This window comes from Schistocerca gregaria, chromosome X, assembly GCF_023897955.1.
Source record: "Schistocerca gregaria isolate iqSchGreg1 chromosome X, iqSchGreg1.2, whole genome shotgun sequence".
NCBI classification, from domain to species: domain Eukaryota; kingdom Metazoa; phylum Arthropoda; class Insecta; order Orthoptera; family Acrididae; genus Schistocerca; species Schistocerca gregaria.
The window spans coordinates 567,333,839-567,360,179 of record NC_064931.1 but is presented as its reverse complement, the minus strand read 5'-3'; the positions used below and the strand labels follow the sequence as shown (position 1 = coordinate 567,360,179).

Here is a 26,341-nt window from a genome sequence, read left to right as displayed (position 1 = left end):
AGTCTCGTATTGTTCGTGGAAAGAAGGATTGTCGGTATGCTTCTGTGTGGGCTCTAATCTCTCTGATTTTATCCTCATGGACTATCCGCGAGATATACATAGGAGGGAGCAATATACTGCTTGACTCTTCGGTGAAGGTATGTTCTCGAAACTTTAACAAAAGCCCGTACCGAGCTACTGAACGTCTCTCCTGCAAAGTCTTCCACTGGAGTTTATCTATCAACTCCATAACGCTTTCGCAATTACTAAATGATCCTGTAACGAAGCGCACTGCTCTCCGTTGGATCTTCTCTATCTCTTCCATCAACCCTAGATTTCTAGTCTCCAGAAAAGTCATTATACTCGAACATGATACGTGTTCCAAAATTCTTCAACTGATTGACGTTAGAGATATAGGTCTATAGTTCTGCACATCTGTTCGACGTCCCTTCTTGAAAACGGGGATGACCTGTGCCCTTTTCCAATTCTTTGGAACGCTTCCCTCTTCTAGAGACCTATGGTACACCACTGCAAGAAGGGGGGCGAGTTCCTTCACGCACTCTGTGTAAAATCGAACTGGTATCCCATCAGGTCCAGTGGCCTTTCCTCTTTTGAGCGATTTTAATTGTTTCTCTATCCCCCTGTCGTCTATTTCGATATCTACCATTTTGTTATCTGTGTGACAATCTAGAGAAGGAACTACAGTGCAGTCTTCCTCTGTGAAACAGCTTTGGAAGAAGACATTTAGTATTTCGGCCTTTAGTCTGTCATCCTTTGTTTCAGTACCATTTTGGTCACAGAGTGTCTGAACATTTTGTTTTGATACACCTACCACTTTGACATAAGACCAAAATTTCTTAGGATTTTCTGCCCCAAGTCAGTACATAGAACTTTACTTTCGAATTCATTGAACACCTCTCGCATAGCCCTCCTCACACTACATTTCGCTTCGCGTAATTTTTGTTTGTCTGCAAGGCTTTGGCTATGTTTATGTTTGCTGTGAAGTTCCCTTTGCTTCTGCAGCAGTTTTCTAACTCGGTTGTTGTACCACGGTATGGATCCCACACTGATGAGCAATACTCAAGTATAGGTCGAACGAGTGTTTTGTAAGCCGCCACCTTTGTTGATGGACTACATTTTCTAAGGACTCTCCCAATGAATCTCAATCTGGTACCCGCCTAACCAATTAATTTTATATGATCATTCCACTTCAAATCATTCTGCACGCATACTCCCAAATATTTTACAGAAGTAACTGCTACCAGTGTTTGTTCCGCTATCATATAATCATACAATAACGGATCCTTGCAACTACTGAAAAGTCTGATGTCCCTTTTCAGGAAACACATGTTTGTCTGGCTTCTCAACAGATACCCATCTGCTGCCGTTGCATCTATGGTACAGCAATTTCTATCACTGAAGCACACAAGCCATCTCACCAACAGCAAGGTCCATTGTTGAAGGGGGGAGGGATTCAATTCACTTTTCCCTTTATTTCTCCTCAACTGAATTCTCAGTGCCAAAGAAGAATTATCTGGAGCATGCATGTTTTCAACTCTTATGATAATCATTTCATATACAGGTGATTACTTGTTATACAGGGCACAGAAAAATTCACACACATTGACATCACAGCATGATTCCTCACATACTTGCAATACAAAAATGTCTGTCACAAAATTTCATCCTGCACATATTTTTGGCAGTAAATGGGTATTACAGATTGGCTATCACACTGTAATCACAATCATGGTGTCAGCATATAGGCACAGTGCTGTGCAGCTGGTATTGTTTATGAGGTGGGGGGTTTGATTCTGTTTGAAGCATATTTGTTTTCATTTGCCATTTTCATTCTGCCATATAATACTGTACAATACACCATTTTTAAGCCACACATATCCAACATTTACATTGTACAGTGACTTCTAACAGTGAACATAACAAAAACATGATCAGACAAGTCGTAATTGGATAGTTGAAACGAATGACCTGTCACACAATAAGACAATTACAAAAACAACAACAATTTTGAGATGGCGAAGATGATTGCACTCAACATCTTCTAGTCATTTATACTACATGCAGTACGTCCACCCAGATTTAACACATTAGCAACCTTTGACAATAATAATTTCCATTTACAAATGACAGAGCACAGCAGTCAGTCATCCTTTGTTGCAGGTTTTATTTGGCAAATTTAGATTTTGGCTAGTTCCTAGCCATTATCAATGCATTATTTCATAGTATCAATGCATGTCAGTCCCTTATTGTTCGAGCGTCACTGTTTTTTCAAGACTACTCTTGAAAGAACTGCAACAGACGTCCGAACAACAGGGAACTGACATGCATTGATATTATGAAATAAAGCATTGATAATAGCTAGGCACAAGCCGAAATCTAGATTTGCCAAATAAAACGTGCAAAAAGGGACTGCTGATTGCTGTGTTCTATCATCTGTAAATCGTATCACAGTTGCTGAGTGCACCCACACTCCTAGTGGAAGGTAATCTGATGAATAATTTCCATAGTAATGACCACACAATGTTCACAAAAGAATACACTGCCCTCAGAGCAGATGCTCAATGCTACCCCCCTGCAGCTCTGAACATTGCACAACCCGCTGTATTGCACAGCTGTGATATCTTCACAACATGGCTGCATCCAAAGATACAAGAGCTATATGAACATGTGCTACCAGATCTTCCACATGCCCCGATGGAGTATAATACTTTTGCTCCTTCAAGTGTGCCCCAGGAAAAAAATTCAGTGGACTTACAGGTCATCTGCAGACAGGATCCAGGTATTGCATTAAAGAATAATGATAAGGGTGCAACGTATGCTTGTACAGCACAACAACAACTGTGCACTGTGAGACATGCAGCTACCTTGCTACACTACGTGTACTTTGCTGGCATTCTTCATGTTTAACCTACAGAATAGCTTCCTCAGTAGCTGGAGTACGGCGAGTCCAAGGGCGACCTCTATCACGTGATAGTGGAAGGAGGGAACCTGTCTCCCAAAGATGAAGCTCCAGACGATGAAACACATTTTTATCTGGATGACTTTGACCAGTACACCTAGGAACATATTCACAAGCAGCAACACCAATCTGGTTATCAGCTGCATAATGGACCAGAAGCATATCCACATATTCATTGTTTGTGTATGCCATACACCTGCCACACTGTTTTAGAATAACACAAGAAGAAAATACAATATGTGTACGAATACACATGGAGTCTGTCACGGGTGCATTACTCCACTAGCTATTAGTTCTTGTCTGGTGAACAGTGCATACAGTATAAACATGTCATTATTTGCAGCAGGCTGTTCCACTTTACGCGCATCGCCTCTTACAGCCTCTGTTCTGCAGATTCATCCAGACACTGCTAATTGTGAAATGTGCTTTTTTTAAAAAAAATTACACTGTTTCCCTAATGGTAATGGACATGATGTTTCTACATTTCCATCAATTATAATAATGAAGACAATGATACTAACACGTGGAGATAAATAACAGCAAGTGGTTATCAGAATCAGTATTGAAAGGCATAATTAGTGGTTCAATGGTAATAACACACACACATGGTAAATGAGTTTGAAAATTATTTGAAAGCATGTTGCTAGCCCTACTGGTGATGTAAGGCCCTAACGAAATGTAACAGACCGGAATGTGGCAAGAATAACAGTTCTTACTAATCGATGGGACCACTGTGGGAGAGTACACAAAAACAAGTTTGGAATCTAGTACACAGTGCTGCGAAATAATTTGCGCCCATGACATGCAAAAGATTTCTTTAAACGCTGAGCAATGATATCAACTGGACTTACATTTCTGTGTTCATAGTACATAAGTGAAAATGTTTTGTATAAGACCAACTGTAATCGCTGTATGACGATTAAGACGTCAGGTACCATACCACAAAAACTACATTCAGCAAATAAAAACAAATGTGTGTCGATCTAGAATCAAACCGCTGACCCCCCTGCATAGTAACCCAAAATGCTATGCACTACACCAACTGCACAGCACTACTACTATATATTGTCAGAGGTAGAGGCTGACATGTGACTACAGTGATGCCAGATTGCTAATCTGTGACATCCATTTACTGCCAGAAACATGCGAAGGACGAAACTTTAGAAGAGACATTTATGTATTGCTTGTACATGAGGAAATGTGTTGCGAAGTATGAGTGTGTGAATTTTTCTTCACCCTCTGTAATTTATCCTAACACTTTATAGATTCCTTAAAAAACTGTAAGCCCACTGTTCACTGACTATAACAAGCTACTCACTACTGCATATGATGTGCTCTCATACAGCAATGTTTTATGTTTTTAGCTGTCTCTCAACATGGGTGAGGTTTCTGTATGAGAAGTGAATTCAGCGCTAGTATGGTGACAAAATGTGTACACTATTAAAATGGGGAATTCAAAAAGTTCAGAAAGTGATCATACCATGGACACAGGGTGAATTTGTGGATGATGCACAATGGTGAGAGGCCATACTGTGTTGTTCAGAAAGCAACATACTTTGTCTTCCAGACAATCATCACAATCAATTCACTAAACTATAATCATACCAAAAAACCGTCACTTATTTTTCTTTGACCACCAAAGATGCAAGCAGTCAATTAGGGTATGGCAGCTGGGGCACAAGCCCTAGGCATGTTTTGTGAGGGTGAGTGAAAGGAAGAAGTGGTAAGCTCTTGCTAAGTAAACATGGCCCCCATCACACGAATCTCTCCACTGCCTTGTGTAACTATTGCTATGTACAGTGGATAATTGGACTCCAGCTGACACAAACAAGTCACACAATGACGCAAAAAGTGCAATAAAAACTATGTGATGCTAGTTGCTGTTAGTGTAACATCCTCATACACTCGCTGTACAACGTGAGCCATGAAGCTGAAATCCCAACAGGAAAATGTCATGGCAATACACTGTTTGTATGGATGCAAGGATATCATAATTGTCTTCACTCAGTTTCAATACATCTAATGAGTTTCAAAGTACCTTAAAAGTTAAAAAAGGACTTACAGAGGCAATTCTTATTCATTAACAAGAGTCACTTCTAGCACCTACAATGTTTTCAAGCACTTACATTCACATAAATATTAAAGCGCAGAAAGATACTATTTTTCAAAACAGTACCTTCACAAATACAACGCTGACTTTACCTTATCTACGTGTGATTATAACTAAATACAAGGTCCCCGCATTATACATATAACAATATAAAAAATAACAACTTGACAATTAATTGATGCATTTATTGACAGTACGTTCCTACAAGTATGGGAACTCGAAATGTTGTTTATCATACCTAACACACCCTGATATGCAGACCAACAGTAGCGTGAGAGACATGTAATCTGTATTCCAATTCTATCCAAAGGTGTTGCAGCACTGCAGGTGAAACATACATGATGGTGCAGGTCTGGTATATTATGAAATGTGATCTGGTACATTTGATTCTTGAAAAACCCTCAACAGAAAAACATCAAGTGGGGTAATGTCTGGACTTCTAGGGGACCAAGCAATCGATGGACTACCTCTCCCAGTCCAACAATCCTGGAACCCACAATTCAATAAATACTGCACAATGTTCGCAAAATGGTATGGTGCACCATCTTGTTGACATATCATGTCACAACATACCAGTGTAAAAAGACTTTAGCTCCCCCAGAGAAACCACATAGAACACCTGCTGTGGAGTCCCTACAGGTACTAATGAGCGTTCACATAAAGCTGTTACCAACTGCTGCAAGCAAACACACAATATATTGTAATAAAATAAGAAGCATAAAAGAAATTTAATTTTTTTACCAGTTTCGGGCACTTAGAGCCCATTCTCAGAAGGCTATGCCTATCGCATTTGTGGATATCAAATAAAGTGCATACAGCACAATGCCATGATCCTAAAAAATATATGCAGGGGCAATAAATATTACAATACTGAACCCATTAATACAATAAGAGCTCTTAGATGCCTACATACAGTTTGGTGTTTGCATAAAACTAGCACAAAGAAGTAAAACCAAAATAACACGCTCTTAAATATTGTAACAGTTTATTTGATTCAGAATTGTATTACTTATTGCTCCTGCATTAATTTTGCAGGACCAAAGCATTGTGCTGCACGCACTTTAGTACTGACACATGCAAATAATGCGATACGTGTAACCTTCTGATGGAGGTCACTAAGTGCATGAAACCAGTACAGAAATTAAATTTCTTTTATGCAAATGGTTGCTTATTATTTCATTACATACAACTACAATTGCTGAGGATGGATAAAATACTAAACAATACCTTTTGAGATAGCATACTTGTAGAAGAAAACTGTCAACAAATCTCTCAATTATGTCTCAAGTAACTACCTTTTTATATTATAAGTTTAAAGCGGACACCCTGTACTAAATTATTGGGTGACCTAATTTGTTGCTATAAAGATTTTTGTACTACTTATAATATCATATTAACTTACATCCTCTGACATCCGTCTCAAATAATGGTGAATATAGCTGGGTTGATTCCCCACCACTCATCATATATGCAATCAGTGTAATTAGGACAACACTGAAGGACTGGAAACAGAAACCATATCAGTACACATAAACAGTTACTTTTGATAACACATCTAAAGTGAAAACTTATTATGCACAACTTAATTTAAATTGTGTAAACACGTCATTACAGTCGGTGGGCATTGTTATAGATCACTTCACATTTTTTAATGTGCCTTGAAGAAACATAATTTACACCTTACTTCATCAGTATAGAGCTATGTATGTGCACTGCCATCCTATGACTATAGTGCTCATCACAAGCATCAAAAAATCTCAACAGTCAAACATAAATTTTCTATTGTATGATCTCTTGCAAAGCAAGTAACTTAAAAAGGAAAAAAAAAAAAAAAAAAAAACAACAGGGAAAGACTCAGAAGCTCCCCAGTTTGGACAATTGAATGCTTTTACACACAGTTACACATAACTTTGAGATAGTAATCTGAGTGCTTTTCTTCAATAAATGTATACAGCTAAATCAAAAGGGACTAGATATTAAAAGTGATCCCAATGATTTTAAACAATTAGAACTTTATGACCAAGGATATTTCATAAATACTTGACAACTCCCATCCACTACATGGCAACCAATGTAGAGAACATTGCACGTACACAAAAACTATGCCACCACACAAATCCATATCACCATACACATTTTTCTTCCACAGACATTATTCTGCCTACAGTCAGAGAACACTACTTAACTTCAAGTAATATAATGTTAACAGAATTTTAATTCCACACAGTGCGTTACAACTGTCCCAAGAATGCTTTTATTCAGTTGTTATATGCACTACAATGAAAGACTTCTGTATGTCTTTCAAAATGCTAGCTTTGAGGTCCAAGAAGCATTTACCTCAACAAGCAATGAGCAGTAACTGTAATAAAATGGACACATTGTGAACAAATGAGTAAGTTCATTTCCTTTTTCTGACAAGTACACATGTCTATCCACATAATAGATTACAGCTTCAAATTTCTGTCCATAATGAATTTATCCATGGCAAATTCCACATTGATCAAAAATACAAATTAGATCAATACATGAAAAATGTGTCACAGCATCTATGAGTCAAACACTTACTGCAGTATAAGCTGCAACCATGTAGGTTCCAACTTTGACATTGCTGTTCCATATACAAGGAGACCAACATGATCTTATGGCAACCATTCTTGTTCCAAATATTCAAGGGATATCAGGATCTGACAGCAACAAAAAGGCAGCAGCTGGTGCTAAAATGGAAAAAGTTTTTTTTTAAATATATTATGCATGAATTTGATATCTAGTTTAATACTTCCATGTCACTCAAAAATAACATTCTATGCACTGATTACAAAGCACTGTATGCAATGCAAGAATGAAGTTTAAACAACATGACGTCACAGATGAAACAACTATGCAAACTACAGTAAACTAGCAATTAACTCTTATGTATTAACTACTGCATAAACGCCTATACTGAATATTGCCAAACCACATAAAACTCAGGTGCAGTTTTACAGGCGGGGTACAAACTGCATTACTTTAATCACGTTGCTTCTAGAATTTTTGTTGTACCGTGCCCATAAATTGTCGTAACGGTGATCCTAGAACTCAAAAAACAACGCTCCGCCGTCGGGCTAAAATAGCCTTCTGTCTTAAGGTGATTCTAATAGAAGGTTCAAATTACTTCGCACTGTAGTACTCGCATACTACACAAGGCACAATATAATTTTGTTATTAGGTAGTGAAATTAAGATATGTCAAACAATGACGACGAACATAATTTACTTTAACCCTTTCGTAAACGCAATCTTGAATATAAGCATGTGAACCGTGTACCTTACATGTCTCCAGTAATTCAGCCCTAATTCCAATCGATTTTTCAATATGAACTGGTTCCCTATTAGCCACAGATGTAAACATATCTGTGGGCCAGCTGCCGCAAGGTGCACATGCATCTCTTCAAATGGTTCAAATGGCTCTGAGCACTATGGGACTTAACGTCTATGATGATCAGTCCCCTAGAACTTTGAACTACTTAAACCTAACTAACCTAAGGACATCACACAACACCCAGTCATCACGAGGCAGAAGAACACATACATCTCTCTCCCCCGCGCCAGGTGCGCATTTACAAACACAAATACATGGTACCTTAGGCAGTCAGATCCACGCATGTAAGTCAACCATCGCGAATAACATACTATGACAACGTATTCCATAAAGCTACAGTGGCATGACAACCGTGAAAAACAACATACTAACACAACGTATCTCATAAAGCTATAGTGGCTTGACAACTTCTGCCAACACGAACTGCTAATAAATAAAATATATGCCTGTATCTTTTGTCACCGGAGTAATGAGTAGGATTATACACGTAAGGTCAGTAGAAAAAGAACTTCACTCTTTTAGTTCAAAAAAATCCATGGCCTTAATGAGATATCCCGAAATACAAAAATATTTAAAAAAATCGCTGTCACTTTACGCAAATACACAAGATTTCTCCGACCAAATGAAAATAGTTACTTTCAGATGAAGAAGAGATTTCGCAAAGGACATTTTAAGGACTAGCAAATGACACTGAACAGTGGAGTGCAACGCGAAACAACTCTCTTAATGTCAAGCAATGCTGGTATTTTCATGAACGTGCATAATAACCTCTTCCACATATATATATTACAATCGGCTAACATTATTCTAATTGTAGACGAACATTATAATTCACGTTGTTTCGGAAACACCAATAAAGATTTCTACATTCAGTGCATTTCAACATAATTATTGCGGATTGCGAGGCATATTTTGAATTTTTTCAGAAGATATCCGATGTCTCAATTTCTGTTAACAAACCTCACTTTAGAATAATAAGCAACGGCAATAGACACACTCGTAACAATTTTTCACTCATCAGATGGCTCCACGATCCATCCAAATAATTGTATTCATCTCAACATTATCTTAACAGCAGAAATCAACAAAACAAGGCAACGCCCTGGCCTAACGGATTCAAGCATTCCGACGACGTAAACACCAGAGAAGTAGTATATGAGAAACTGCGCGTGTAGATAGAAATATAATCGCTGACTTCTATCGAGTCAGCTCAATTAAAGGTGAAAAATACAGTCGTGTAAGACGTTATTTGCTAAGTAGAGAGAAAACATAATAGATTAGCTAACCGGGCTCTATGTATTCTCTTATAAATACTGTATGATGTGTATATTTCCGCCAGAAAATAAATGCCTGTGTTTTCAAATGTTTCATTTCCCAGCAATTTTCCGTACAAAACTGATAAAAAAAATCCGTTATAAAGTTTGCTTTGACCACTAATAGGCTTTATAGCTGTTAGTTCTTATACTATATTTTGCCTTTTTGTGTCATGGATGGTGCTCATAACCTCACTTCCACGGTTTGGTATTGGACAAGTGTATTGATGTCGTGTTGATTTTCCGTCTAGTGTGAACCGTCACCAATTGATGGTAACATTGGCAGGCCGTCCATTGCACTCCATCTAGTATGAACTGGTCTCTAGCGACATCATGAGGTAACGAAGGAGGTTAACCTATTTTCAAAGAGTCCACACATGTTACAGTAGTAGATTTTGAGTTTTTGTTTCTACTCAATGTTTATTTATTCTTTGCTTTGTTTTAGTGGAACTCTGTAAGTGTTTCATGACAGCTTGGATATTTTTCCATGAGTGTCCTTCCACAAAATAGACACCATATTAGAAAACAAAAATTATTTATAGTTTACAGTGCCTAGGGGTCGCTGCACAAAGGCAGGACAACCCTGTTCTTAAAATAATTATGGAATCGCATTGTACTAGTTCGAAAGAACGCTTAGCTGACGTATAAAGTTCGACGAGCAGTCAAAAATAGCTATACAACTTTACATTAATGATGAGGTTTTTCATAATTACTGCCCGGCAAAATGAGAAGACATAAACTGAAATGTTGTCACCATTCGTTTGAAGAACAGAGCGACTCGTAATTTTTAACTAGACTGTGAGCCAGTTATACAAGCTACCAGCTAAACTCTGTTCTCAGACGAACGTAGAAAATGCTTTGTACAAGTGTGGAATAAGGCCTAATAGGAGTATAAACACGAGGTAAGTTAATTGGCGACATTGGCTGGGTTAGCAAAGTCATCTGGAGAATAAGTTTGATAAGTAGTCCGAAACAATTATAGAATTGACGCGTAGTTACAAGATTTTCAGATAGTTAGTCAGAATGAAATGGGATAAGAAAGTGATGTTGGCCCAGTTATTTAGAAAGTATATGTGGACTCAGAATTTATAACTACTTTTTCTCTGTTAGAGGAAACTGACCTTAGCATTTTCGATCTTGTAAATGAGGAATTGGATAATATGATACAATGAATCTGGAGCTATGTTTCAACTTAATTCTGCTGTTTACTGTATGTATAGTACACGGCGTTAACTGAGACATACGTTTTTCTTTGCCATAATTTCAAGGAGAACATCTGGTAGTGTTATTTATAAATAAATTGAGTACTTGTCCATTTGCGCTAAAAGAGTCCAGAATGTTTCTCCTGTCCAACATTCCCGTGTCCCTGTGTTACCAATGCTACAGTATTTAGCAATTCATCTTTCAATTTAGAAAAATCATGTTACAGAGGCCTAAGCAATACTAAAACAACCATCATTTGCGGATAATTACAGTTGGACAGAATATTCCGACCTTTTTTCTTACCTCGCTAATGATAAAGGTAGTTTCTAATGTTCCCACAGTGGTAGTATTTTGATATCAGATAATGTTATTCCCTTTACAGGTCATACTTTCTGTAAAGAGGTCAACAGTACTAGAACAACCTTCTTTTATTTTGTGGAAGTATTACAACGACAGGCTCATGCTGAAAAGAAACAAAACTGTATCTCACCTTGTATCACTTTCAACACTACTGCTGTCAGGGTTATATATTATGATCCATATGGACTACATTTTGTTTTGCATGTGTCCTGAAGAGTAAGTGTTCCAAAATTGATCCAAATTGAATTGGCAATGTTTCCTATAATAACTATGACTGATGCTGATCTATATAAAAAAATTAAGTTGTCAGCTGGTTGTCTCATATAATTTTCCGTTCAGAAATGACTTTTCCATCAATGAATCAGCTGCTTCTGACTTTTAGACATTTCTTCTGCAGATTTAGTTCTGTTTCTTGGAGATTTAGGCTAGATTGATAGTGATAAGGCGACAACCAGCAGGACAAGTTTTAGTCTAAGAATCCAGTATGTAACTTGCCCTTGCACACATCTAATTTTCAAGCACACAAGAATGAACTGCTAGTGCAAAGAGTACTTTTTATAAATGGCTCCATTCCTCTGAATATTTGTTACTATACAGTGCTCTTTATAAAAATGAAAACACAAGGTAGTGAAATTATGGTTTAATCTACAGTACATGATATGTATTTTATGTCATGTACTGCATTCATTTTGTGGGGCAGCTCAATGAATTTCACACACTTTGATTTAAAAATGACATTGTTGCAGAAACAATAAAACTATATAGATGATAAAATATATGTATGGCTTGTTTCCTTAAGCACAAAGTACCATATACAATTTCCAGTTGTAATTGTGAGGGTCTATTTGAAAACCTACAACAGTGTGTTTTTTATAGTTTGCAAGAAATGGGTTCCAAAATTTTTACAACATTCATATTTCTGACATTCTCCAGACGCTGTTATATGTACAAGATCCCACAGTGCAATGGATTCAATTTTTTATGAAATAGCTTTTGTGAATCTTGCCTGCAGATTATGTGGTTAAAGTTACTGGTATACTAACTGACAAAAAGACAGGGAATAACATCTCAGAGTTGTCAGCAGATAAGTTTCGGTCAATTATCCCTTTGTTGTCAAGAAATGAAAGACACTCCAAAAAATACCACATACTATAGAGTAACATTTTCACTTAAAATTTTAATTTCAAAACCTTTATTGCAGTATGTAGAATTACAATAATCACAGGAGCTGTAGCATTATGTATCATATAGCATTTCATGCTGGAAAGTAAGCTTAATTTGATATGCATCAAAACTCTGTTATCTCAAATATTATACTGTACATTACACAAGATTTAAGTTCTGTGCACTGAACACCACCGATCTGAAACCCATATTGCTTTTGCTAGTCATAATATTTCCTTGTTTATTTGTATGAGAGTCATACTTCTGCCTCAACTGTCTGCCTAATCATTTTCCTTTTTTTTCCCTGAAATCTGCACAAAAAAGTTCGGGAATTGAAAATCTTACATTCTTTTACCCGTTTCCTTCCTTTAAGACGTATCTCTCACTGGCTAAATAACATACAGCGTGCGTTGCATAAATCCAGACAAATTTCAATCTGAATTTCCGGCCATATCGTAGTTCCGCCAGAAGTCGTGGTTAGCGTTCTTGAAAGCCATAGGCTACACTGTCAAAACCTCAAAATGGACGAGATGCTACGGACTAGTGTGGAGTACAACTGAAGAGCCGCGATTATCGAAAGTCTTCGTGACAGGTGTTCGCCCATTGAAATAGTTCGATTCTTTGGGTACCTGATATAAACTGTTTACGATATTGTGGCCAATTACAATGCTTCATAGAAGTTTGGGGAAGGTTCCACTAACTCGGCGAGGAAACCTCATTTGAGGAAACGCATGTTACGAACTGAAGCAGTCATCGAAAAGGCTCACGCACCAGTTTTGCAGGACCTAGGGCAATTTCTAATGAAACTGGCGTCGCTATTGAATCTCAGCGAGCGAAAAATGCGTTGGATAGCAGAAGAGGACCTCATATGGGCTACTTAGTCTAAAACTGGCTCTTGGATAACGTTGACATGTTTTGGTCAAAGGAGTTCAGGCTCCCTTGACTACTATGTTTGGAATTTAGTCGAAAGAGTTACCAATAAGATGAGGCACCCTAATGTTTCATCTCTATGCACTGCTATGAAAGCAGCATTCACGAATATGGACAGTGCTGTTTTAAAGAGTGTGTGCGATCGCTTCAGGGCAAGATTGGAGTAGTCATTGCGGCTGAAAGTGCTTACATTGAGTAATGTTACTCTTGAAAGGTACCACTGCAGATATGTAAAAGGATTTTCATTTTCGTATGTGTTGTGTTTTAATGAATTTGCTTTTATAAAAGTTTCATTTGTCCAGATTTAAGTGCTGCATCCTGCATATCTGCTTCTTTACTTAACTGTCTATAAAATAAGAGTGGTGTGTGATATGTCCAGATTGTTTTCAAGTTTAGTGAAGAATTTCTCATTAATATTTTCATTCGATGAAAGAACTTTCCGATTTTCACAACATTCTTGAGGCCCATAATGATGTCCACTGGTTTCATTCTTCTTAATGGCGTAATTCTATTATTTCTATGGCTATCACACATGTTTGTAATTTATATTTCCTGTGATGATGACGAAATAAACTGAATATCGCGAGTTTCACATGCAAAACTGCTCCGTAAGCTGAGTTTGCTTTGGCACTCTAACTGAATTGGAACACCATACCAGGAATAACTAATTAGGAAATAAAATGGCATGATGCAGTGTTCACAGCATATAATGCAGTTATTCCAGGCTTTATTCTGTGATTAAACAAGTGGTCCCTAGACAAATAATAATATTTGATGCATTTACAGGAATATAAATTGGTTTTTACCGTAAGTAAGCATTTTTAATAGTGAAAAAGCAGACTATATTTAAAGTGAAAAGTACAATTGCTTTTGATTTACTTAGTAAAAACGCAATGTTGGCTGAAGGTATCTGAAGCAGGGTGTTGCACCAAAGTTTTCACTGTTGCAGTTTATAAGAGATGCTTGGAAGGGAAACGATTTCTTGACTTGGAGCATCATTTTCCAAATTCCAATACCAATAAATTATATTTCATAATATGCCTTTTTGAGAGGTTGTGAAGATTACCAGCACATAAAAAACTCTTAAGACCAGACACGAGATTACAAGAAAACAGAATATGTCAAGTAAGATTATTTAAGTTAAACCCAGTTTGTGATTTTTGAAGTTTCCCCAGTGTAATGAATATTCCAAGATATTTCAGACTTCTAGCCAAATGATGTTGACAGTTTTCCATGATGCTGACTAGCTATCAGCTGAAATTCTGTAGCAAGATGCTGACATCATTAAGTTTCATGGAATAAATTCAATATGTTGGGCATGCAGAACCATGAGCAGCTAGGAATACAGAAACATCACATAACACAATAGCCATATAAAACCACAGCACTTAATCTTTAAAACACGGCAAAATTTGCACCATGTTATAAACATAAATACAATGCCCACAGTTGCACCAACAATACCATGTTGCCATAGGTCAAGCCACTTTAACACTTGAGACAATGTTGGCACTAAAATCAATTTACAGTTGACAAAAATAAGAAATGAAGTTTGCTGATCAGAAAACATTTGTGTGCTGTAATACAAGAGGGAGCTAACCCTCAAGTTGTTAAAATGAATTATTTACATATTTGGATATTATTGTTATATTTTACTGTTCCACAATGCATGAATAATTATAATCTCCTTTTATTTTTCCACTGTAGGAAAGAAAGATTCGGAATATCTCTGAGCAACAATCTTTTGGTGGGAGAGGTAACAATACATCAGCTAGAGGTAACCAACAGCACATCCACTTGCAGTCGTTTGTTTTAATGTTGATATTATCGGTGATGTTGGAGATGATTCTGTGCCTATTAGTTGTGATAAATCTAGAAAAGTGCAAGAAATGAAAATTGCTGGAAGAAAAGAAAGACAAATGTATGAATAAACAAGAGACTAGACTACATGAATTGAAAAAGAATCAAAACCGTTCCAATGATAAAACAGGGTAACCATTGCGATTGTGGTGTGAATTTTATGAAAATTAACCTCATTTGGTACAAATATCACACATTTACAGTGAATGAAAGGGACATTCTTTTATTATACTCTGTAAAATGCTGTTTTGTGCATTCTTGTACATGATGGAGGATATAACAGAGAGTATAGAATTAGTGCATATTTTGATTGTGTAAATAATTCAAAGTTATTTTTTACGTGTTGTATAAAGAATTCAAATGTTGTTTCAATAGGGGTGTATGATGAATTATTTTGTGATATATTGCAATATCCAGAAAGCATCTGTCTTCCACCAGCGGAGACTGAAGACACAAACATCTGATATTCATCAAGAAATGTTTAATGACATTGATGATTCCAGTGATAAGTCTCACAATGCAGAAATATTAGTAAACAAAGCTTATGTATCTTCTCCTTCTGTTAACCAAAAACGAGAACATGGCAAACAAAAGTCAAAGTTTATCGATTTAGAAAATGGAATAATTGATCAGACAAAACGATTTTTTCTTTGTAAAAGAGCCATTACAATAGGAAGAAGTCGACAAGGAAAGATAGACATTCTGTGAAATCTGTAGCTGAAATTACAAAAAAGAAATCGAAAGGAATGGTTTTTAGAGCGTCAGGTGTAAATTAGATATGACATTCACAAGAAAATTTAATATAGGTATAAGGATGTCTCATATCGATACATGTAAGGTGTGTGATGTAGGGATACCCAAGCAACAGGGTATAATACATCAGCTACATCAAACACAAGCCATAGCTATTTATAATCTTCTGAGCCAGTATTAAGATGAATGTCCCAAAGAAGAATCAGACTATGGTTTTGTATAATGCTTTTCCAACATCCACATTACCTACGAAATTTGTATTCCGTTTGAGGCAAGTTTGTGTGTATGAGTTTGGTATCCACATATGTAATAACAATATAGATGTTATGTGTATGTGGCTTGAAAATATGACTTCAAGATGTGCTTCAGAAATCGTGTCTTGTTTGTTTAAATTTATAGTTATCCTAGAAAACATACTGAAGAAGAAAAATTTACATTTTTTTACACATTCCTGCTCAGCACACTGCAAGAATAATGCATTGTACATGGTGTACTATGTCCTTGTACTTTAATGACTTGAATTTTTGATTCCATAGAACATTCTTGCTTAATTCTTTCACATACCGTTTTGATTTCTTACAATGACATTGGTGTTGCTGAGAAAAAGATTAGGAAAACGTACTGTATCTTTAACCCAGAGGACTGATACAGAGTGGTAGAAAAGTCCTGTATATAGAATCCTTTCCATGTGCAGATGATGACCACAGAAACGTTTCGAGGTTTGCAAGCTGCAACTTCAAACGAAGATAAGAGACAAACGTGCACATTTGAAAAGAAAAGGAAATTTCGCAAAATCCGTTGGTTAGTTAGTTTCATGTTCCTGTTATGATTTCCTTTGTATGCTGTGTGGTTCTTTAGTAGTGGATACAGGAGCAAGGAACATGTGCTGCCCCTGAACGTAGAATTCATATGTTGATATAGTGATTTATTCTACATCTAATATCAAACAGTGTAAATTAAACATAGATTTGTTACTACATTTGCAGTATCAGTTGGTAACAGTAGCTCTGAATGTTGAAACATATACAGATGCAAAAGATGTATAAATCTATCACTCTCCAGTACAATGTCCATCCAGCAGATGTCGAGCACTGGCCACTATTGAAGTCTGTAAATGTTAATGAACTGGCAAACATAGAAAATGGGGACAGTGCATGAATGCTCGATCTTAAGTACAACAAACGCTTGAGCTCTGGAGAGGGGATGCTTACATCTCACTGGCTGCAGCGCAATCGATCATGGCAGCGCCCTTGTGCTGCAGTGGTGACTTTAGGAAACATGGTGCCATAACCGATGGTGGGCATATTTGAAAGTTCAGCCAGCAAGATTGCAGCTGATACTGCAGTTTCATGGATTATTTTATATGATAAATTGCAAAGATGTGGAATGAGTCATTTACTTTACCAATCTGTAAATAAGGCTATATGCTGAACTTGTTTTCAAGGAGAAAATTTTTTCAGTTTGTTTTCAGACTTTACTTTGCTATCAGTCTGGCATTTTATATCCCCAGATAATTGATCAAAAATTTTATTTGCAGCATTTGAACACCTTTCATTCTAAAGACAATTTTAATGTGGAGTAATGAACATACTTTTTTCTTCTGTACTGTAATCATGTACACCAACGTTCCTTTTGAAGTACAATGGATTATTTACAACAAATTACATGAGAGGATAAATATATTGTGAATCAGTAATAAGGATGTTGAAGTCCTTGAACAGATATCTACAAGATGATTGTGAGTAAGCACTACATATTGTTCTTACAGCACGTTTTTGAGCTATTAAGACCTTCTTGTTTAAAGATGAGTTACCTCAGAACATTATTCCACATGACATTATTGAATGAAAATATGCAAGATATGTAAACTTACTGATTTGTCTCTCCTCAAGATTTTCAGTGATCCTAAGTGAAATTGTGGCTGAATTAACTAATTGTTTCAGGTATTCCAAAATGTGCTTTTTTTCTAATTGAAATTCCCCTGTATTTAGACACCTAAAATTTTTGAAGTTACCACCATATTCATTATTTCCACACCATATATTGCACTTATTATTGATGTAGCGCCATTACTTGTGCAGAACTGAATATGACAAACCTTTTTAAATTCGGAGTGCAGAGTGTTAGATATGATATTATCCATGGGTTGACTATAACACCAGTCCGGTAAATCTTCAATTTATCTAGGAGAATACTGTGATTCCTACATTACTTGTTCCATAGATCATGAATATGACAATATGTGTCAGTTAAACATAAGTTTACACTACACAATTTACTTATTTATTATACAATTACTACTTCATATCTAAAAATTCGCCTACTCGTTAGAGGGAGTTGCCATTGAGAAATTCGTTTAATTTGTTTATAAGTATTGGTTGGCTGTCTGTCAGACTTTTAATGCTATTTGGCAAATAAGATTTTTGTGGCAGCTAAATTCACCCCTTTCTGTGTCAAAGTCAGATTCAACCCAGGATAGTGAAGATAATCCTTTTTTCTAGTTTTGTAGCTATGCACTTCGATGTTATTTTTCAATTGGGATAGGTTATTGATAACAAATTTCAAAAGTGAGTATATGTATTGCGAAGGTACTGTGCACATCCTGAGTCCCTTAAATAAATATCTGCAAGATGATCTTGGGTGGGCTCCACCTATTATTCTGGTTACACACTTTTGTGCAATGAATACGTTTTCTCTTGATGATGAATTACCCCAAAATATGATGTCATACGAAAGCAGTGAATGAAAGAAGGCGTATCAGGCTAACTAATAGCAGTCAGCGCTATTTTACTATTTGATACTTGTAAAATTTGATGAGTGTATGCCAGTCTCAGTAGGACAACTCTTCTAAAATTCAAACTATGATTTTCTGAGGTTATTATTATTGTTCAGGTTGCATCTATTCCAGAATCAACCACTTTCTCAAATATTTTGGAAGTGTTGTCAGCAGTGAAGTAGGTCAGTAGTTATTGATATCTCTCCTATCACCTTTCTTAAATGGAGACTTGACTGTGGCATATTTCAGTCTCTCTTCTAAAAGTGCCTTGAGTCAGTCATGTGCTAAATATTTCAGGCAAAAACCACTCTTATTTTATGGAAACAAATCTTTAGTATTCTATTTGAAAGCTCACCAAAACCAGATGCGCTTTTATTCTTGAGAGAATATATAATTTTCTTAATTTCTGAAGGAGAAGTAGGTGATACATTCATATGAATGAATTTTATGAATATTATTTTTTCAACATACTGAATACTGCTATAATTTTTCTCTTTAACTGTTTGTCCCTATACTTCCTCCTATATTTAAGAAATGTTTATTAAATTTGATTGTTGTCTGTGACTCATCATTTATAGCTCTTCCTTTCATTTCAGTTTTGTGGCTTGTTGTCATGTCTCTCATTTCACTACATTCCATACAGTTCTAAGTCTGTTGTTGGAATTACTAATTTATGACACTATGTGTATGTTCCCTGATTTTTTAATAACCTGTCTTAACAATTTTGAGTAGTTTTTGTAGTGTGCATTTTTGAATTTTTTTGTGTTGTTGAAATGAGGTGTTGAAATGAGGGACAAAGAAAGCCTGTTGAAATGAAGTGTTGAAATGAGGAACAACGAAAGCCTCTTACAAAAATTCAAGTGGCACAGGAAAGAAAAAGTCATTTTATACAATGTTTCTAAGTGAAGCGGCTTGGTGATTCCAAAATTTTTATGATTTTCCTCATGCTGTCAAATGGTGGAAGTGACAATATCTGTCTTTCAGTGAACTAACTGTGTTCTGGCATTTCTCATGTCCCTAAGCAGGAAACAAACCATAAACCTGGGGAGGAATGCACCCACTATTTTCCTACAAAATTGACAATTGAGTCTCCTCGTTTAATTTAGTGTACAAATGTTACATATTTTTGTAGACAATGTTTGTTGTTGAGTGGAGATACAACAGTGTCAGGAAAGTCGCCAGATTGATGTGCGAGTGATGCTTGCTCACAGTCAGGTGACATTTGAGGTACATTGTTTACATTAAATTTGTCAAGCCTTCTTCCACATTGCAAAAATTTAGCAAAAGTGAATTTAACAGCTCTATGCACAAAATTAACTATGAATAAAGGAAATTTCTGGCTGTTTTGCGTCTAAGAACAAAGTTGTCTACTGGGCCATCCCAAATGCAAGATGGTGTCAGGTACGCAAATACCAGTAAAGTGCTTTGTAAAAAAGCCAGTTATATACAACTTAAAGTGCATAAACTGTCAAAATAGTGTTTACAGTGTTATTCGTTTGTGCTCTTTCACACATCTATGGATCCATAAATCGTGCATGAAGAATATTCAAGTGATAAATCCGCAATGTGAATTAGGCTTTGTTCAGTGCAATTGACGAGATAATGCAATTAAAAAAGTATAACGCCGGTACTGAAGAATTCGTCTCAGATGCGCTGTAAGAAGAACTCTTAATGGCTAAAAACTACATTAAAGGTATTGAATCACTAATAAATACACTGAGTGTCGATATAAACATAAATTCTTCGTGTTTGAAAAACGAACAAAGTGCTGTCTACAACACCAGTGCGGAAACGGTTTGCGCTAGACAAAGAGCTTCAATATGTGCTACAAATATGAGAAACACATCTCAACTCCTTGCACACGAGAATCATGCAAAAAAGAAGGCTGAAATCACAAACAGGTCATGTATTTTATGTGATGTAAGCGTGCCACCGAAAGTTTCAAAACAGAAGCAAATAAATACTATTGAGAGCAACTCTAAAGGCGTGTAAAGTTGTTGCATTATTTGAGGTGTAAGCAGTGCTGATGTTCAAGACCATAAAAGTGGGTTAAAAGCTGTGAGCTGTCTGGGAAACTTAACCTTGCATTACTGAGCAACTGTTTCACCAGGTATCCAAATTCCCAACCAGACTAACATTAATTATAATCTTTTAAAATATATATATATCAGAATTTAAATAAAAAGAAAAAATCAGTTTGTATTTGGAAATTTATTTTAACATTGATCATTGAAATTTCAGCATATTAAACTTGATTCATAACTAAACTGGTGCCTTATTTAGGATTGTGAAAATGTGAGTTTGTAATCATACGGAACACATCAAATATGAAGCTAAGATTGGGAGACTGCATACAAAACGGCATTCATAAAATAACACACGAAGAACATTGAAACATATGATAGAGGAAATTAACCACACCCAACCGATTCAATTTTCACCCAAAAGAGTTACGTTCATAGCGCAATCCTGTCCATCATGAAATTACCACACACTGGTATACTAAACTGATACTAACTCTCTGTGAAATCTTGCCAACAAGAATAGCTGAGGGCTACTTTGATGATTACACCACATGCTTAACCTGGTCAACTTGGTTTACACAAAGAGTGTAACTCCACAATGATTTTCATCATTAAAATAAATTAGATCGAAAAGCAATTTACAAAAGAAAAACCTCAAACTGGCTACTATCATCTTACTATTAACCTGATGGGTGAAACAATTGTATAAGCACATGGTGCTCGTCTCACAAAGTACACCCCACCTGGGTTGAACATAAAGAAAAGTTGCTATATTGAAAAATATTGTTAAGACGAGATGTTATAATGTCACGCACATTCGCATTTAAGATTGATGATCTTAGTTAGAGTTTCTGATCAACACGTGGTTCCACTTTACTCACAAAATAGTGACAAAGCAACTAGTGGAAGATATTCTGAAGTTCACACTCCAAATACACTGCGTTGCAATTTTAGATAACATTAGATATTTTAGAGCTATACCTGAAATAAAGGTGATTAAACTTTCAGTTAGGCTGAACTTAAGAAATCCATTGTCCTGCGGACTTAGCAGACACGTGCTTAGCCAGAGATATTACCACTTCAGACGCTCTCCGTGGACAGACTGACCTGGGCTACTACCAAGGGTGCTTCCCTATACAAAACGGAAGTGACTAGAGAGGCAGCTTCCTACACCAACATGACAAGGGACAGACAGGACCATACTAAGGATAGAAACCTCTTTGCTTTTAGAAAGTGTAGCTACCTGTTCCGACATTGGTCCTACTGTTCTCTAGCAGACAGGCTTGTCTGCTAGCATCCAGCATGCAACTAGAAATACATTTGCTCATTCATCCTCTCACACAGAAGGGAAGGGGGATATACATCATATACAGTATATAAAAGAAAGTGGATGTAGGTTCTGTATGAGACTGTGTGATATGAATTACATATAAAATGTGTTTGAAAGTGTAGTAGTGTGACAGATCGTTCTTGTTTATATGTAAAAGTAACACGTTTCACTGCTCAGTCTCCTCCCAGATAGTCAGAAACACCACAGTAAATTTAGAAGAGGAATTTATGCCATAAATGACAACAGATTTAAGAAATTAACATGAAAGGAATCCAACAGAGACCTTTCATAACCCCAATGCTCCGAGAAAAGACTGTGCAGGGAGTTTCTGGCCATGCTAGAACATTCCCAAGCAGGCTTTACACACCCAGGAAAATTTATGACTGTTTATTAAAAAGTAGAATTTATGAAAATAGCAAGGGTGCCACAGCAATTTAAATAAAAAGCATGAAAATAACACCAGTATTATAAAGCAGAACATTACAATGCACAATCTGCAAAAGCAACAAATATATAAGAGAAAAAATGTTTTACAAAGTGGTTATCACAAAAAATTCTATATCTTATAAAACTAATAATTTGTACAATTAAAATAACTTTTTGGCCCTAATTCAATGACTCTACTATATTTCAGTTTTTTACAAAACAATGATCACTGTGTCGTTATATTGAAACTACAGTTAATTATGTGATTGTTACCCTTATAGGGTTCCTCACTATAAATATACCACATGCAAATGCTAATCGATAACAGTACAATGAGAATGAATAGCTATCTGACTGATAAACGAAGCAATGCTACAGGAATGAATTTACGAAGGAAAATATCGCAAATCTAATGCATCACACAAAAACAAACATTGAGAAATAAAACAGCTCTGAAAGTACAGTAGTCAACGTCTAAAAAGAAAAAAACACCAATAAATAAAACATCTGCAAAATACAAGAGTCAAAGTCTAAAAAAGAGTAAATAGAATACCTGCAAAATACAAGAGTCAGTCTAATAAACACCAATAAATCGAACCCATGCAAAACACACGAGTCAAAGTTTCTTTGACAGAACACACGTATATGCATTGGACTAAGAACCGTATAATCACTGTCCACTGGCACACTCAGTAGTTCCACTGTTCTGAGGGACAATATAAGAGGGGGGGGCGGTTCGTCGCCGCAGCTGTCAGTAGGGATTTTTGTACATCTGTTGCGTGCAATCCCATCGTCTCTGCCCTCTCATGAAGTTTCTCTTGGTGGCCCGTGTCACCTACACCTCTATTTGGTTCCATGTTTGTGTTGTCAAATTAGTGCGGTATCCTCGTTTGACACGCCAGGTTGATATTCCTGGGCAAGGGTGACACTTAATGGCTCTTCTTTGTGCCACCCTTAGCAACCAGAGAACACCGAACCATTATTTATTGTCGCTTGACAATGGGCTTCCGCCAAGAAATGTTGATAAGCGTCGTTGACGTCTGCCAGTTTCTCTGGACAGTATGTGTCAAAAGGCTCCACGCCCCTTGTGTTGTTACATTCTTGAGTTATCCTTAATTGGCTCGCCAGTTTGATATTGCTTGGCAAGGATGACACTTAATGGCTCTTCTTTGTGTCACCCTTAGCGACCAGAGAACATCAAACCATGATTTACTGTCGCTTGTCAGTGGGCAACTGTCAGAAAATGTCGATAGGCGTCGTTGACGTCTGCAAGTTTCTCTGGACAGTACCTGTCAAAAGGCTCCACGCCCCTTTATCCCTTGTCTTTTGTCGTTTCACCGCGGCCGTCTCGTCACGGTCGCGAACGTGTGGTGCGTTGCCAGCAGATGGATTTCCGCGCGGTGGACCACTCGGCCATCTCAGGTCATCGCCTCCATGGAGGGTCGCACTGGTGCGGCCGGCCATTATCTCTGGGTGCAAGGGAAAGTGTTTGCCCTGCTGCCCTTCTTCTGCTGACGAGCGAGCTCCAGAAGTGGCCCGGCTGACAGTGTGTCCTGCTGGGAAACCCGCCTGTTTACAACTAATCCTCCTCCTCGATGCTCCCGCTGTCTCGTAAGAGTTTAGCCGGTACGCTTGCACGTTCTCAACTGCATTCACAGAAATTGTTCATCATAGTTATGTGATTACAAAATCTCATACATAATACCACTTAGTACTGTCTTTCACAATTTTTAAGAACAAAAGTTAGACTTCATTTTTTTAAATAAAAAAGTTACATGAATCGACAATATAAAAATAAAAGGTAAATGACTTGACAAGATAAAAAAAATAAAAGTGAAATGATTTGACAGTATAAAAATAAAAATTAAATGAACTGACAATATAATATTTAAATCCACATCACTAATGTGGTTCACTTACGTTTTAATAAATCAAATGCTACTTACTAATTCACTAAACTGAATAGAATTACGCCTTGTGCAAGAATTGGTCAGGACAGCATAGGGTTCACATGTTATTTACACACACACACACATTCAAACCTGTTGTCTATTCTACAAACTAACTACCCATAAACATGCATTACTCAAAATTTTACTTCAATCCACTACTAGTTAATCCAACAAACTACTTCAACGCTACTTCAACACAGTGTCTATACCACTACAACATTATTCTAATTTGTCCTCTTCCTGACGCTCGCGGCATACGTCTTGTCACATGATAATTATGGAGAAACTTTCCTTAAACACAGACTGTAAAAAGAGCGATGGTTATCGATTTGTTCAAATGTACGGCCCAATTCTTTCATAATATCACTTTTTATTTCACTGGCCAGATTGTTTATTCTTTGTGAGATATCGTCGGACACTCTCTGCATCGACTTGTAGACTTTATTTGTCTGCTAGATTAGGTTTTCGTCTATTTGTCCGCCTAGCTCGCGGATCGATTTTTCAGATGATTCTTTTTGTTCTCTGAACGATTTTTCTGATTTCTGCGTGATTTGTTCGCCTAGCTCCCGGATCGAATCTTGAGATTTTTGCTGCATTTGATCGCCTAGCTCTCGGATCGAGTTTTCAGATTTCTCTGCGCTTTCTTTGATTTGTTGCAATAAGGCTTTCATGAGTTCTGCCAAATCAATTTGGTTAGTTGGAGGGAAATTAATTTCTAGCTCTGATGTGAGCCCGTTCGTCCTGTTTTGCATTTCGTCTGAAGTATTCCCCATTGCATTTTCGGAACCGTCCAATGCGTTAATATTCGAAATCAAATTATCCCCTTGGTCCATGCTGCTTAAGTTATTGGACCGCCTAGACCGCCTACTTTTAGCTTGGTTACGTGTCTGCATTCGCTCAATTTATACCCGGTACGCAACACACTAATCACAATAAATGTATCCCCCAAAAATTACGACAGTTATACGAAAGGTACCCAACCTAGTACGCACTTTTTCACATGCAAAACAATTTTTTATCTTTCATCGAAACAGAGCAGTTTACAAGAGAGAAAAAACACACACATATAAAACACACAAATATAGAAAACGAAACGACAAGACAAACAACACAACGCCGCTCGACAACGCCATGAATCATTTGAAAGTCTGCTCAGAAACAACGCAGAAGTTGTTTGAGCGCTGCAGGGAAAAAATTAAGATTATACAACGCTCGCAATCTAACGTTTGAGAGATTCTAGAGTCTAGCGGAATCACAGAACAGGGTCGCCATGTGTAACGTTGTTGCATTAATTTGAGGTGTAAGCGGTGCTGATGTTCAAGACCATAAAAGTGGATTAAAAGCTGTGAGCTGTCTGGGGAAGTTAACCATACATTACTGAGCAACTGTTTCATCAGGTATCCAGTCTAGCTTACCAAATTCCCAACCAGACTAACATTAATTATAATATTTTAATAGTCATACGACAAACGCTGATATATATATATATATATATATATATATATATATATATATATATATATATATTACAGACTTTAAATAAAAAGAAATAAATCAGTTTATATTCGGAAATTTATTTTAACAATGATCTTTGCAATTTCAGCATACTAAACTTGATTCATAACTAAACTGGTGCCTTATTTAGGATTGTGAAAATGTGAGTTTGTAATCTTACGGAACACATCAAATATGAAGCCAAGATTGGGAGACTGCATACAACACTGCATTCATAAAATGACACACGAAGAACGTTGAAACCTATGCTAGAGGAAATTAACCACACCCAACCGATTCAATTTTCACCCAAATAAGTTACGTTAGTAG

The 26,341-nt window shown here is 36.7% G+C and overlaps 1 protein-coding gene across 3 annotated transcripts in view; it reads right to left on the bottom strand.

The window, feature by feature from the left end:
* Nucleotides 1-9,583, bottom strand: part of LOC126298411 (uncharacterized) — a 44,990-nt gene extending 35,407 nt beyond the window's left edge. Inside the window, exons 1-3 of one of the 3 annotated variants that reach the window (XM_049989732.1) lie at nt 9,387-9,583; nt 7,635-7,783; nt 6,472-6,571 (exon numbers count right to left, since the gene is read on the bottom strand). In XM_049989732.1, the coding sequence (XP_049845689.1) occupies nt 6,472-6,571; nt 7,635-7,721 (187 nt within the window). In that variant the 5' untranslated portion in view covers nt 7,722-7,783; nt 9,387-9,583. Of the gene's footprint in view, nt 1-6,471; nt 6,572-7,634; nt 7,784-8,687; nt 8,906-9,386 lie in introns of those variants that run through there. The other 2 variants (XM_049989730.1, XM_049989731.1) reach the window with 2 other exon arrangements.
* Between the last annotated feature and the right edge of the window lie 16,758 nt (nt 9,584-26,341).